The 14,082-nt window shown below is 37.2% G+C and overlaps 1 protein-coding gene across 3 annotated transcripts in view; it reads left to right on the top strand.

Moving 5' to 3' along the window:
* Positions 1-3,340: 3,340 nt before the first annotated feature.
* LOC134529782 (ATP-dependent DNA helicase DDX11) overlaps positions 3,341-14,082 on the top strand; it is a 50,632-nt gene continuing 39,890 nt past the window's right edge. The window contains exon 1 of one of the 3 annotated variants that reach the window (XM_063364224.1): positions 3,341-3,498. In XM_063364224.1, the coding sequence (XP_063220294.1) occupies positions 3,487-3,498 (12 nt within the window). In that variant the 5' untranslated portion in view covers positions 3,341-3,486. The other 2 variants (XM_063364225.1, XM_063364223.1) reach the window with 2 other exon arrangements.

The following is a 14,082-nucleotide window of genomic DNA, read 5'->3' as shown; positions in this document are numbered from 1 at the left end:
TGCTCTTTTAGGACCACTTAGTACATAACCAATATAGACAGGTTTTGTAAGGAGGTGCGAGGAAATGCAGTAGTAGCAGCATGCATATACATAGGACACTTTCTTGAAAGGTGTGTTCCGATTAGGATGATCTTCATATTTCTTGACGTCGTACAGCCGAAGGCCACCCCAAAGCCCGACCTGCAACTTCCAGTATCCGACCCTGCTGACGGAACGCACCCCTATCCATGGTCCACCTGAGTCAGGCGAGCCCCTGATGACCAGGTAGAACCGAGGGCCACACGCAATTAATCAAACACACCGACCCCAATTCATTAAAAATCAGACCTAATTTAAAGAGTAACACCACTTTTTATTAAAATCCCCGCCCTAAGAAAGTGCGACGCAGGAGTGCCCGAGTCACTCACGTGTGAAATTACGTTAATACGTTGGTGAGTGTCTCCCTTGCAGCCTTCAGCCTTAATTATTTATAGTATTATGCCATTACTATAGCCCAGCCTGCACCCACCAGTATCCGACACCGCTAAAGGAACGCACCCCTAGCCATGGCCCACCCGAGTCAGGCGAGCCTCCGTTACCAAGGTAGAACCAAGGGCCGTGTCTAATTAATTAAACACCTCGACCCCCGTTCATTAACAATCTAACGTAATTAAATAGTAACTTCAACCTTAATTAAAAACCCCACCCAGGGAAAGTGCGACGCAGGAGTTCCCGAGTCACTTATGTGTGAACTTGCCATTATAAATTTGTGAGTCTCTCCTTTGCGGCCTTCAGCCTAAATTAATTATAGTGTTGTGTTAACATAAACATTAACTCCCCATTTTTTATGTGTAACTAGCCACTGGAGCAGTCAGCAAGCGACGAACAGTCTCTGGTGTGGCTCTCAACATTGAAACTTAATTTACACAAATTAACTAACCGTAATTATTAAAAGCCATCTGCAAATCAGATTAATTAAGAATAATTAATGTATGAATTTAGAGCTGCTCTCAGCTTATTATTATTAAAATAAATTCCAAATAACGAAACTTTAGCAACTTTGGCATGAGAAAACATCGAGACCTTCCCTCGCGCCAAGGCCAGATGCCAGTACCGAGTGACTCGCGGACCGGGGCGGACGTGTGTTCCACAGGGAGCCATCATCCTTTTGTTCTACAATGAGCAGTATTTCTGGTAATTATAGTCATCAATCTAAACCTGTTTTATTCTTTTTACTTAAACTCCTCATGTATCCCCGGTTATTTTACGGTGTAGAGCCTAACCCAGCCGCTTAACTTTTAACTCACCGCACAAGCCATCATGCGGGGTAGTTCACCTTACAGCATGGGCCGACTCCCACTATCAACGAACTTTTACTTAATGTCGAGTGCACGGGTGCCGACGACAGCAACATGTAAAAAACTTTTCATCTAATTTAACTGCGGGCCGCGACTCACACAGGTGAGCACGGACGCCGCCAAATTAGCAACTTTCGGGATTGGCCGTCTCCAATCAACTCCCCCCCTAACCTCGGCTGACGTGAGGGCTTAAACTATGGACAGTGCGTCAGAGCACTATTTTTAACCAAGTGTTTTTTTCTAGGGTTATTCCTTGTACGCCATGCAAGGGTAATGTAAGTGTAATAACGATTGTAACTGTCCACCTGATTAAACGTCCACTCCGCACACTCCGTGCGCGACGTGTCATCGACAGTATAAATCTCAGTTCATGTTTGTTATTGTATTGAGTCTCCCTATCCCAGCTAGGAACCAGCATATTATGCTGCACAGGGCCTGTGATGTGATACCAGCTAGGGACCTCTCCGACCGCGAGCTATGCCGACAGTCCTAGCGGGCCACGCAGGGGCAACGCACCCACAAAATCCAAATTTGGTTAGATGCCGAGCTAGCCTGGCGCCCTCCCAGAACACAATTTCAATAAGAACCAGTTTCCCGCTAGGATACACGCCTGGTCTCGAACTCGAGAACCCTGACAGCGGCAAACTGACACATACACTGAGAAGTTCTCGGTACGTGTTCCAGTTAATGCATGAGTGTAAATTTGAAAGAAAATATTGTGATTTATAATGAATTTTTTAAGAATTTAGATTAAGGATTTGAGTCTATGATTGTTGGCATTAACTTTAGACCATATAATTAAAAATTAAAAATATGTACATTCACATTGTTTCTAATAAATAGCGGACAAACGAAATATAGCATTTTTCAATTAACTACATCGAAGTCAATAATGTTTTTATATCCATAGGTGGTTCTCGTTTTTGTTTTTTGTGAAATTGTATATTTTGTGCTTTTGTTTTTTTGTGAAATTGTATATTTTGTTTTTTGTGAAACTTTATATGTATATATATATTTTTTTCCTATATGTACTTGACATGTATCATACCCCAGAAATGGGGTCAAAGGATATGAAAATAAATAAATAAATAAATAAATGGCGAAAATTACACAAACATACAAACTTATTTACCATTACGACAAAAATAATAAGCATAAAGTTTCTTCGAGCTGACGATTAGGGTTCGCTGTGGTATTTGCTTTGAGCTGAGATTCTGTCTCGCGATTTAGAAGTGAGATTTTGTGTGATAGGCTGCACTTTTTGAAATTAGGGGGGTTAGCAAAGTGCATAGATCTAATTACAAAGCGATGCATTGTGCCTTCTGTACTTTTAAATATAGATACATTTTGAAGAAAGAAAATGGAACGAATCAAGATTGATTAGCGCTGACCCAAAGAGAGTTAAAATAACTATGAAGTCTGCTCAGTCAGCCAATTACTTAGTCAAAGGGGATAAGTTAACACACCAAGGTTTAATTGGACATATTCCCCTCTTCCTTACACAGCAGCAAGGACTTATAAATGACATTCCTCTAGATTTAACCACTGAAGAAATACAAGAAAGGAATTAATGAATTAATAAATGTGGAATGGATTATGAAAAATGTAATCAGAGATAATGTACACAAATTGCAATCAACAAAGGAAGCGGCGGAATATTCCGACAGTTTGTGACTTTATTCCGTTACATAATTACGTTTGTGAGTGTTCAAGATTAGGGTTTATAAAATCTCTGTCTGAATCAATATTTTCCGCTAGCGGATTTTTTCCGACAACATCAAGAATAGGGCCTTTAAAGGATACCACGGGAATGATGTCAAAAGGCACGTACAGAAGACGCAAGGTAATAAGTAAAATAGTACCTATGAAATAGGCCTTCATACGAATTTCTTTTCAGCTCCCGTTTGAAGCACAAGTATTACAAGTCCAAATCTCAGTATGTTATGGCTAAATGGGTACTCCCAATGGAAAATAAGCAAGAAGTGATTGTTCTTCTTTTTTTCGTAGTGTGTTTTCTATGGTGGTTGTGTGAAGATGGAAAAATTTTGATGGTAGATTATATGATGCTTTTAATTTGTATAATTCAGTAAATTTACTGTTTAAGTTAGATTCCTGCAAAAAAAACTGCATACATCACATATATGTAAATATGGAAAAGAATGTACGTATTTCTAACAGTGGCTTGAAAGTGAGAGTTTAGATGCTTATTTTCCCGCCTAAATAAAGTTATTTAAATTCCCTTAATTTTTAAATTTTTTTCTTGTGTTTGGCTAGAATGGAAGTTGATAGCGATTGTAAGGATTTATTTTCTGGATGTGACAAAATTTCGTATAAGAAATCAATTTTTTATTTTTTTTAAATTGTTAACCATAACCTTAGTGCCTGTGGTCTATGAAGAGCAGAGAAATCGAATTGGAAAATATACATTAAAATGAGACAATATATGAAAAGATCTGCTTAAAATTGCTACGTTAAACTTCTGTCACAATAAAATAACTAAAGAACAGGAAATAATTAAGACATTTTAATACAAAATGTTAACGCTGCTTCAGGTAGGCAGGTGTAGTCCGTTCGTGCCTCATAGAGAACATGAGTTAGATTTGTGATCACATGGTGAGGTAGTTAAATCTGAAGGAGTTAATTTTATCACTCTGCGAGAAAAAAATTGCTTTAATATTTTTTTGTTATTTAGAATGAGAGCCACTTTTCATTTGGAAGGGGGGAAGAGAAAAAATTTAAAATTCCAAAATGCTTTTTTTTACTTTTAAACATGTTATTGAATAATTGTCTAAGAGGGTGTTGTAATAAAAGTAGTTTGCCATTTTAATGATGGGTTAAGTTAGGTTTATATATTACAAAACTATGATATGAGAATGGTCTGTTGGTTTATGTTAAATATATGGTTAATGCTTTAAAATAGTGGATGGTTGGTTAGATAAAGTTAGATTCATTAATACACTGCAGTCATTTCAATGGTTGGTTAGGAATTACCAATTTAAAATGTAGTTTACTTAATGTATCCAATTGCCCATATTATTTTATAGTATTTTTAATGTAGATAATATAATTAACCTGTTAACATATTTTTACAGAGTATTAAATGTAGCTAACATAACCAGTAAAATTTTTATGTTACAGCTTTTCTGGAAGTTAATAAAATTCTGAAAATACTTTTTTGAACCCTATAGAGATGTTCCTGTATCTACCCTGAAAACAGAGTTCATAAATTCTGAGAAATCACAGTTTAAAAGTTAACATTACAATACCTTTGCTTTGATGTGGCCACCTTCATTTTTGCTTTCCCATGTGGGTGTGTGTGTTAATGTTTTGGAGAATCTGGAGAATGGTCTATTAGGTTAGCTATCGTAAAAAAAAAACTTTTAAAAAAATTGTGGATGGTTGGTTAGGTTAGTATAGCTACATTAATAATACTATAAAATATTTGCAACTGTTTCTAGGAATTACTAATTTAATATGTAGCAATCCTGACCTAACCAACTGTTTACATGATTTCACAGTGTTTTTAGTGTAGCTTACCTAACCTAACCTAATCAACCGTCCAAAATTTTTTTAATTATTCTAAATGTAGCTTGATTTTTCTCTAACATTCTCCATCAACTTAATTTTTGAAAAATGGACATCTTTTAGGCGAAAAGTATTTTTAATGGAGCTAATCTAATCCAAACAACCATATTTCACGATGTAACAAATTATACCAAACATGCACAAACATGACCTCGGAATGGACTGTTGTGAATGTAAGGTTTACCGATCATGTCTCCATATATAAGAACGTTAAAAAAATAGCGATGGCTGCGTCAATGCATAGGCATTATAATTAAAGCTATAAACTGTGATTTCTCTAGGAACTTGAAGATGCTGTTTTCAGGGTAGATAGAGGAACTTTATTGTGCTTGAAAAAACTATTTTTTGAATATTATTATTAATTTCTGGAAAAATTGTGATTAAGAATATTACACATTACCTAACCAACTGTCCACGCTACTTTAAAGGATTTATTTTTAATGTCGTTTACCTAACAGTTCTAAAGTATTTTCAGTGTCTCCAACCTAACCCAATTGACCATTCTCACGATATCACAGTATTTGTAATGTAGCTAACAACCCAACCACTTGTTACAATGTTAAATGGTAAAATTCTAAAGTCTTGGCTTTTCCATGAATAAAATTTTTAAAATTCGGAAAATGTTGGTTAGACGTTTCTCTATTTGCCCTGGAGAAAAGCGTTTTTAAATTCCTACTGGTGTCTTAAGAAATTACCATTCATACAAGATGACACAGAAAAACTGTAACTTTTGGCAAACAAATAAAATTAGCCATATACAGTTGGCAGCATTATGGAAGGGGAATTGTGAGCTGTAAACAATCATGCCATTCTGTAAAATGGAGGAGTGGAACTGTCAACAGCAAGCTTTCGCGATTAAAAATGTTTTACAAAACTGACTGTAGTTTGGAAGGTGGAGTTCCTCTGTTTTTTCCAATTAGGTTTTCATGGTTGTGTTCCTTCAAAACATGCAATAAAAATCTGGGTTCAAATATTTGAAGAGACTGGATCTGCTCAGAAAAAGAAACGACAGGATGACCGAGAAGTGTTCGTACTTAACAGAATATTGAAACTGTGTGGGTTTCAGTCTTACAGAGTCCACGGCCTTCAGTTCGTAAGCAAGCAGCTCTGGTCAGATGGTTCACCCAATTCTCAGTCTTGATTTCAATTTTCATCCGTATAGGCTGAAAATTATGCAACAACTGAAGGAGAACGATCACCAGTTGTGATTACAATAAATTGTCAGCAAATTATGACAAACTTAAACAAGGACAATGAATTTCTGAAGAAGCTGCTCCCGCTGTGGTCCACGCGGCTGGCTACTCGTGCCGCCGCCATACAACCAGCAGTGCCTCAGGATCGATGCGACTGACCATCACATATGAATATTTACAACAAAAATATTCCCAACTTGGCCTATTCTTGCATCCTCTACATCTTACTGGTTATGTGACCAAGCATAAGTATTGTTACTGGATAGACAGCAACCCTAAAGAAGTTCATGAACGGCCTTTACATGCCAGCAAGGTCATAATACGGTGTGTAGTCTCATCACACGGGATCATTGGACCTTACTTTTTCGAAAATGAAGACCGGATCACAGTGACTGTCACTTTGGATTGGTATGTTGAGATGTTGCAAACTTTTGTTGCGCCTGCAATGAACAATTTTTTCCTACATCATAATGAAACCTGGTTTCAGCAGGATGATGCGACATCTTACACTGCAAGGCAATCAATTGCAACTGTGTGAGAATTGTTCGGTAGGTAATCTTGTCATCTCAAGGTTCTGTGACATTCCTTGGCTTGTGATTCATCGGTTTGTGATTTTTTCTTGAGGGGCTATCTCAAGAGTTGGGTCTACACGACTCGGCCAAGGACACAGGATAAATTGAAACAAAGAATTGAAGACGAAATTCGTGGTAGCCGACCTGACATGTTGCAGCGCTAAATGGGGAACCAGAACAACAGATAAGAAGAATGTATATCTAGACTAGGACACCATCTGCAGGGTGTAATTTTCAGAAATAATCCTTTGGATTGTTGTCCCTTAAAAGGCAAGTTCTATTGGTTCAATTATTGTCAGTAAAAGTTTGTGTTGTTGCATGTATTCTATTTTTTTTTTTGCCAAAAGTTCCCGTTTTTCTGTGTCACCTTGTACGTTGCATTAGGTAGCCTGTGCATTGATATGGCCGCCGCCATTGTGCTTTAGCATAGCAACTTGAGCCTGTGGCTTTCAACATATGAGTAAGGGTATATTTTGTATTTGAACTTTGTTACAGTTGTTCCCACTCACCACCTCCGGCTAGCTCAAAATTAGGTCATGAGTGGAACATACAGGTTATGTGGCAGGTCACGAAGAAATTCTAACTCAATGTTCTATGTATTACCTGTTTTTTAATTCATTTAACAATCACAATATATATTCTGCACAACAGAATTTAAAAAAAAAATTAAACTGTACAAAAAAAATACACGGAGTCATCGCCCGAACAACGACCACTTGGCCCGGTGCTCGGACAATGACTGTCTTACAGCCGTCCTTCCCTTTGTGCGGGCAGTGTTCTGGGCTCGCTGACGTAATCCTCAGCCAATCACGGCGCATAGCAACAGAACTTCCACGAATTGCTTACCTCTGTTCCCACGACGCAGTGATTTTGTCTCTCTATCGCACTCCCGTGACCGTGACTCACACGCCTAGCGTGTGAAACAAAGCCTCGGTTGTGGAAAAACGGAGGAGAATTACGTCAGCACGCCTTCCCACACAAAGAAGACCGCAAAAAAAAATGACTACTTCAAAAATAAACTTATGCATTTTAAAAATAAAAACAATAAACCCGGTAAATTACTTTATGTCTAACCTGAACTATGACAAAAATTTATAACAAACGATTATTGCTGGATTGCATGAGGAAGGCTTTAATCTGGGTTGTTACACAGTAAATAAAAATTTAAAAAATATAAGTGTTTCATGTTATGCCGCAGACTGCCCAGGTACTTGAGACCCTATTGTGTGCATACAAATCAAAGTGTCAACCCTTCACGGATTTTTTTGAGCTGTATGGAGGCGCAAAGTGCAGACTTGTCACGTGTGATAGCACATAACCATAAAAAAGGAATTGACATTACGTGTAGCAAATGCAATAATTGTTCAATATTCACTTGAAACTGAAAACCAATTAGAGAGGAAAACAGTCTTGGCTGCGGCCGTAACTTATTGACATTAAAAATCGCTGTATTTTTGATAACAGTCTGGGTGATTATATTCCTAAGGATCTCTGGATAACCACAGGTTCAAGTTGCAGGTAGTATCAAGTAACAAGTCAGGCAGTGACGACAGGATCAGTGATATATCTTGTGGAAAACCATCTCGGCTAGGCCAATAAAGCACAACACAAATTTACATCACTATATTTACATTATAAACATGTATACCAGAAGAACAGACAGAAAAGGGAACAGTTCAAAATGTAGTTCAAATATTCCACTCAAAGTGATAACTTTATTTCACAATGACAAAATATTGTGTATTCAGCCATAGCTAATGAAATAAAGAGAGATATCGCAATGCTGTTTTACACAAGATTAGGAAAAGGTAAGGATTTAAAAAAATCTATTAAAAAAATTTTTTTGTCTTGTTTCTGTGTGACTATGTGGTCAATATTTACCGGTATTTTATTAATAATGAAAATAGTTTATGTAATTTAACTGGTGTTTTTATGATTGCAACTATAAAGAGAGATTAATTTCTGAGTTAACCGTTTTAAGGTTCACTTGTGCAGTAAAGTGGGCAACACTGCTTCCAAACACTTGCAAACTGCTTGCTTCAATAGTGACTGGGACCTTGAAATCGGAACCTTTCGCTACGAAACAGGTATCAAGAGACTAACGCAGATACTTTCTGCAATTTTCAAATCCACATTTTTCTTGTTTTTAATGGCTTTTACACCACAATTTCCCCCAACTTCATGGTACTGCCCACTAGTGAGTTTCCCAAAATTGTTTTGAGTAAAAATAAAATATTGTTATGAAAATTTCTGCCAGCATCTGTGTTCATCACTTGATACCTGTCGCTATGTGACAAGTTCTGATTTTAAGGTCCCCTTGTCATTATTGGGGAAAGTTGTTTGGAACAACAGTAGAATAATAGCATGGCAATGCTCGCATTACTGTACAAGCGAATGTTATATAGGATAATTGGAAAATTAACTTGTATGTATAGTTTCAATCATGAAAACACCTTTCAGATTACATACAAAACTATTTTCATTATTAATAAAATACCACTCTTGACACAAGTAGTACCAAAACAGAAACAAGAAACACACACATTGTTAACATGGAGTTAATGATATATTGACATGAACACACCAATTCACATATAAATACATATTGTGCAAATAATTTAAATGTAACAAACTGTGTCAAAATCACCACAAAGGTCAGAAGAACTATAAAAAGAAGTTTGGATATTTTTTTTTTCCCCCACTGATGTCACTGAATAAATAACAGTTCGCAAAGAGTGCCTTGTGATACTTCAAGTAGTTTACAATTTTAACAAGTTATTAGATTAGGTAGGCTACATTATAAATACTGTAAATAAGTAAGGATGGTTGGTTAGGTTAAGTTAGTTACATTTTAAATTGGTAATTCCTAACCAATAATGTTCGCAGGCTTTCACGGCCATTGTCTGAGGTAGCTTGGCTTCTGGTTTGTAGCTGCGTCCTTGGCGAATAATTCACAGATGTTTCGGTCAACATTGCAGTCACCATCATCAGGGAGCAGTTACCTACTGAACTTGAGTAGGCAACTGCTTGAGTACTTACTGAGTAGTACTGTACTTGAGTAGGTAACTGCTCCCTGATGATGGTGACTGCAATGTCGACCGAAACGTTGGTGAATTATTCGCCTAGGACACGGCTACAACCCAGAAGCCAAGCTACTTCAATTCCTAACCAACCTTTCAAACTGAAATTCTCACTATATTATAGTATTTGTACTTTATAAACCTAACTTAGCTACTTGTTAATACTTTAAACTACCTACTATAAAACTACACGAATAACAACACTATTTTAGATAATGACTGGAAAACATGGTGAAGAGTAAAAAAAAAAGGAATTAGGATTTTTTTTAAAAAGAGTCTCCAGAACAACATCTTAGTAATACCTCAGATTAGTGGCTTCTGGGAAATAAAGCGAATATTAACTTAAATAAAAGTTTTGATAGTTTAGGTAAGCTCTATTAATATCATGTAAACTCTGCAAAATATTAAAATTTTAAGATATTACCTATTGTGAATGTTTTTGACCTAACCTAACCAACCTTAGACTGAGTTATTATTCAACTTATTTCTTAGAAGCTGCTATTTTGAGGAATCACTACCTGATCTTTTAAGTCAAATGGGAAAACTTGTGTACACGTAAGCCCACAAATATTGAACCTTCATGGAATATTCACAGAAAACTACAGCAATTCACATGAAAAAAAATATATAATTTAAGGTAGTAGGTATCAAAGGTAGTATAAATCCTTATCATGGGTAATGCACAAATAAAGAATTTTTGGGGGAAAAAAAAAAATTATGCTCTATGAATTCAATGAAATATTTAAATTATTTTGCAATATTACTGGAATTCACACATTAAAAACTTTCTGAAACAATAATGGCCACCAAAACTTTCTCAAACCAAATTAAAAGTTTATGTTGATTACTAAACTGGTTATATATTTCAAATAATAGTGATCATAGATAGATACTAAAACAGAAGCTGGAATTTATTATTTACAGGACATTTGCGGAAGCACTATACTCCCTTAAAACCTAGAATTATTTAGAAAAGTAGATAAAATTGAGAACTGCATAAACAAAATTGTTCGAAAAGTTGTGAGCAAAACAGCAAAATTTAAAACAGAAAATGCAATAACTAAGTATGGTTACAAAGAATTAAAATTATTATTTTAATTCCAAGTATGCTACATACAGTAAAAATTATAATTGAAAAACCCGAAGGGATTGAATTTTTGTGTTTTTTTATAAAGGAATAACTAAAGAATGGAGAGGAACAAAACAAGAGTAGTAATTTTAATTTATCATTTTTTCCATTATTCCTGAACACATCACATGTAATTGAGTGCCATTGTCAAAAATTTGTAGTGCATCATCATATCAATTAGTTCTGAAACAAAATAATTTATAGAAATATTCTATTCATATTAGAGATGTGCCAAACACTCAACTGCCATTGAATTGTATTTGTCATTCAGCACATAATTAACATACTGTGAAAAATAATTTTTGTTAAAGAAATGAGTCAAACTGATGGTCTTATATTACTTTTTCAGTATTTGTGGTACCTATAGTTTTACAGTTTTCTATTTCTATGAATTTTTTATGCATATTTAAATATGAATATTTCAAATTCCTATGGTTCACTAAATATTTAAAACAGCAGTTTGTTCAGTAATTTACTTAATTTATCAAAAATAAATAATTTAAATCGAAGAAAAGTGTTGGTTATATACCGACATAAAAGTTGAAAAGCTGTGTTAGATACAGTTTTGGCTGGGTCTTAGTAAAAAATTTGCCATAAAGAGGTTCACTATATAGGGGTTTTTACTACTGTATATTAAAACTTATTGCTAGGCAGTGGCTACCAATCCCACCGTGTCATCAGTGACAACACTAAACCACGAACGATAAGTAAATATGGCAATATCTAGCCTGTAAGTTGTAAATATCTAGAAAATGCCCAAAATATAAAACTTCATAGGTACAAAAAATGGCATGAAAAGTAAACAATTACCTACAGTGTTAACATTGTTGTAGGTATATGGGTGTTACCTCTGCAATTAATATTGTTACGATTTACCGCGGGTTCGTAAAGGATAGCCCAATTAAAGATTTTTATCACACACACAGTTTTATTTATTGCCACTTCTTATGTTACTTACAAATAATCTAAAATGGCAATTAATCAATTGTACTTAAAAAAAATGTTGCTTCCTCCAGTCACTCGTTTCTCACAATCCACATGCCTCGCTGGGCCGCACCTCTGGCGCAACTCTCGCCGCAGCACCCCGCGTGGTCCTCCGTCGCCGCACTCCGCCACCGCCGTCGCACTTCCCCTTTGCCGAGATCCCACTCGACGCATCGCTCGGAACTTCGCTCGGGACTCCGCCGCACTCGCGGCACTATCGCCCAGAAACTTCGCAGCGGGAAAACTCCCGACTCCACTCACTCACTCACTCACTCCCTGCCCTGGAACCTTCGTCCAAGGACTTCGCCACTCTGCCACACCTGCGGCACTATCACCCCGGAAGCTCCGCCGTGGGAAGGCTGCCGCCAGAACTCTCTGAACTCCACAGACTCATCCCGGCCAGCGCCCTCGGGCATATATATAGGCCCCGGCGCAATTCCAGAATTCACAAGAGCGGCCGGGGCCAGTCGCGTCATTTCGCACTGACACGACGGTAGAAATCTCTCGAAACACGTGTCGGCGGCTCGCGTAACTCCCAGCTGTCCGGTGTCAGTTACGTGTCAAAGGCAGGGCGCTGCGCAGGGAGTGGTGGGAAGGAAGGGGGAAAGCGACAATCCTTGTAATCTTCCAGGCGCACGCTGCGCATATCATATTGCGGCAGTCGCCAGCCAGCTCTGCACCTGCACGTGTCCCGGCCAATGTCACGTTCCTAACAATATATTTTCCCTTTATATTTAGTTCATTTTTATTTAAGTAATATTTCATGGTTGTGTTAGCTGTAAAATCTACAGTCATGAGGGTTAATAAAATAATTGGTAATATGAGAGGAATTGGCATTGGCTGAAATAAAATTTTGTACTACAAAAAGAGTGAAAAAAATTCATTACAACCTTTTTGGTTTCAAGCAGATTAACATGTATTTTTGATTTGCACATATAGTTGAAATATTCACTATTTAGGTTAAAAAAGATTATTTCAAATGTACTTTTGTTATGAAAAGCATGGAAAAGTTAGAGAAATGATCTTGAAATTCTTTAGTAACCATGCTTTGACTGTGGGAAATGTGCAGCAAGTACAACAGTGTTAAAAGAATTTCATACAAAATTTCAGAAACAGAAACACAAGATAAAAAATGCACAAGCACAGATCTCTTTTAGAGACAGTATTAATCTTTTTCAACAACTGCAATCACAACCTATGGGACAAACACCTTTCAAGCAACAAATCATTAATTCTTTGACGTATTGAAATATTTGTGAAATATTACAAAAATTCACTTTGTTTACAACTGCTATGACGTCGCAGGGGCTGATCCCGTCGGTGGTGGCTGCTCAGATGGGGGGTGTAGGGGGTTCGAGCCTCGTGGCCTAGCGCAGGTGTGTCGCTGTCCCGGAGAGTACCGCAGGTTCTTGACGAATCTGAGAAGTTCCTCGCCGCGATTGCGTCCCGCGTCGGCCGAGGCATTCGTCCGCTCCCACATGCCTCCAGCGCGTCTCTCGACTCCACTGTCCACAGCAACACTCGCCACACTCCGACAGCTGCATGACTTGCGATCTGTCGTCTGTAGCGACCGGCGCGATACTGGCGATACGACAATCCCGCTCGCAAGATTATCTCTCCCCACACTCCCCTCCTCCTGGTGCGTCTTGCCTGCGTTCCCACAGCTCTTTCCTTTCGTTCAATTCCCCCCTTTATCAACACTTTTCCACACACATGCACATCGGGGCAACAACGGTCTAAGCGACTGGGAGGAGCACTTGGGGCGACATCAACTATAAACCACAATAAAATCCACTCATAAAAAGTGTGCATTCATGAAGTAAATTAATATTTCCTCAACACTTGGCATATTAGTAAAAAAAAAAAATACTGCATTTAAATCTGCTACCATCCAGCCATGCCTGTGTGTGTGTTGGAAATGCCAAATGATTTATTAATGATACCAACTTCAATTATTTAGTGTAGTATGTCACAAACAGACTGAGAAGTAAAGAAATTAAAAAGGAAAATTTTTTTAAAAACTAGATTTAATCACAAAATAAATTTGTACTGAATGCTACACACTCAGAAAGAAACAATGGTTTACTGTCTATATATTTATTTGATGATCTCTGGATACTCTCACTTGCTTTTTAATTGGATCTAATATGCATTTTTGGTCTGAAGGCAGTAAATACATGCATGATATTTATCACGGGATGA

Source organism: Bacillus rossius, chromosome 2, assembly GCF_032445375.1.
Source record: "Bacillus rossius redtenbacheri isolate Brsri chromosome 2, Brsri_v3, whole genome shotgun sequence".
NCBI classification, from domain to species: domain Eukaryota; kingdom Metazoa; phylum Arthropoda; class Insecta; order Phasmatodea; family Bacillidae; genus Bacillus; species Bacillus rossius.
Note: the sequence above shows the minus strand (reverse complement) of the source record. Positions and strands in the feature narration are given on the sequence as shown.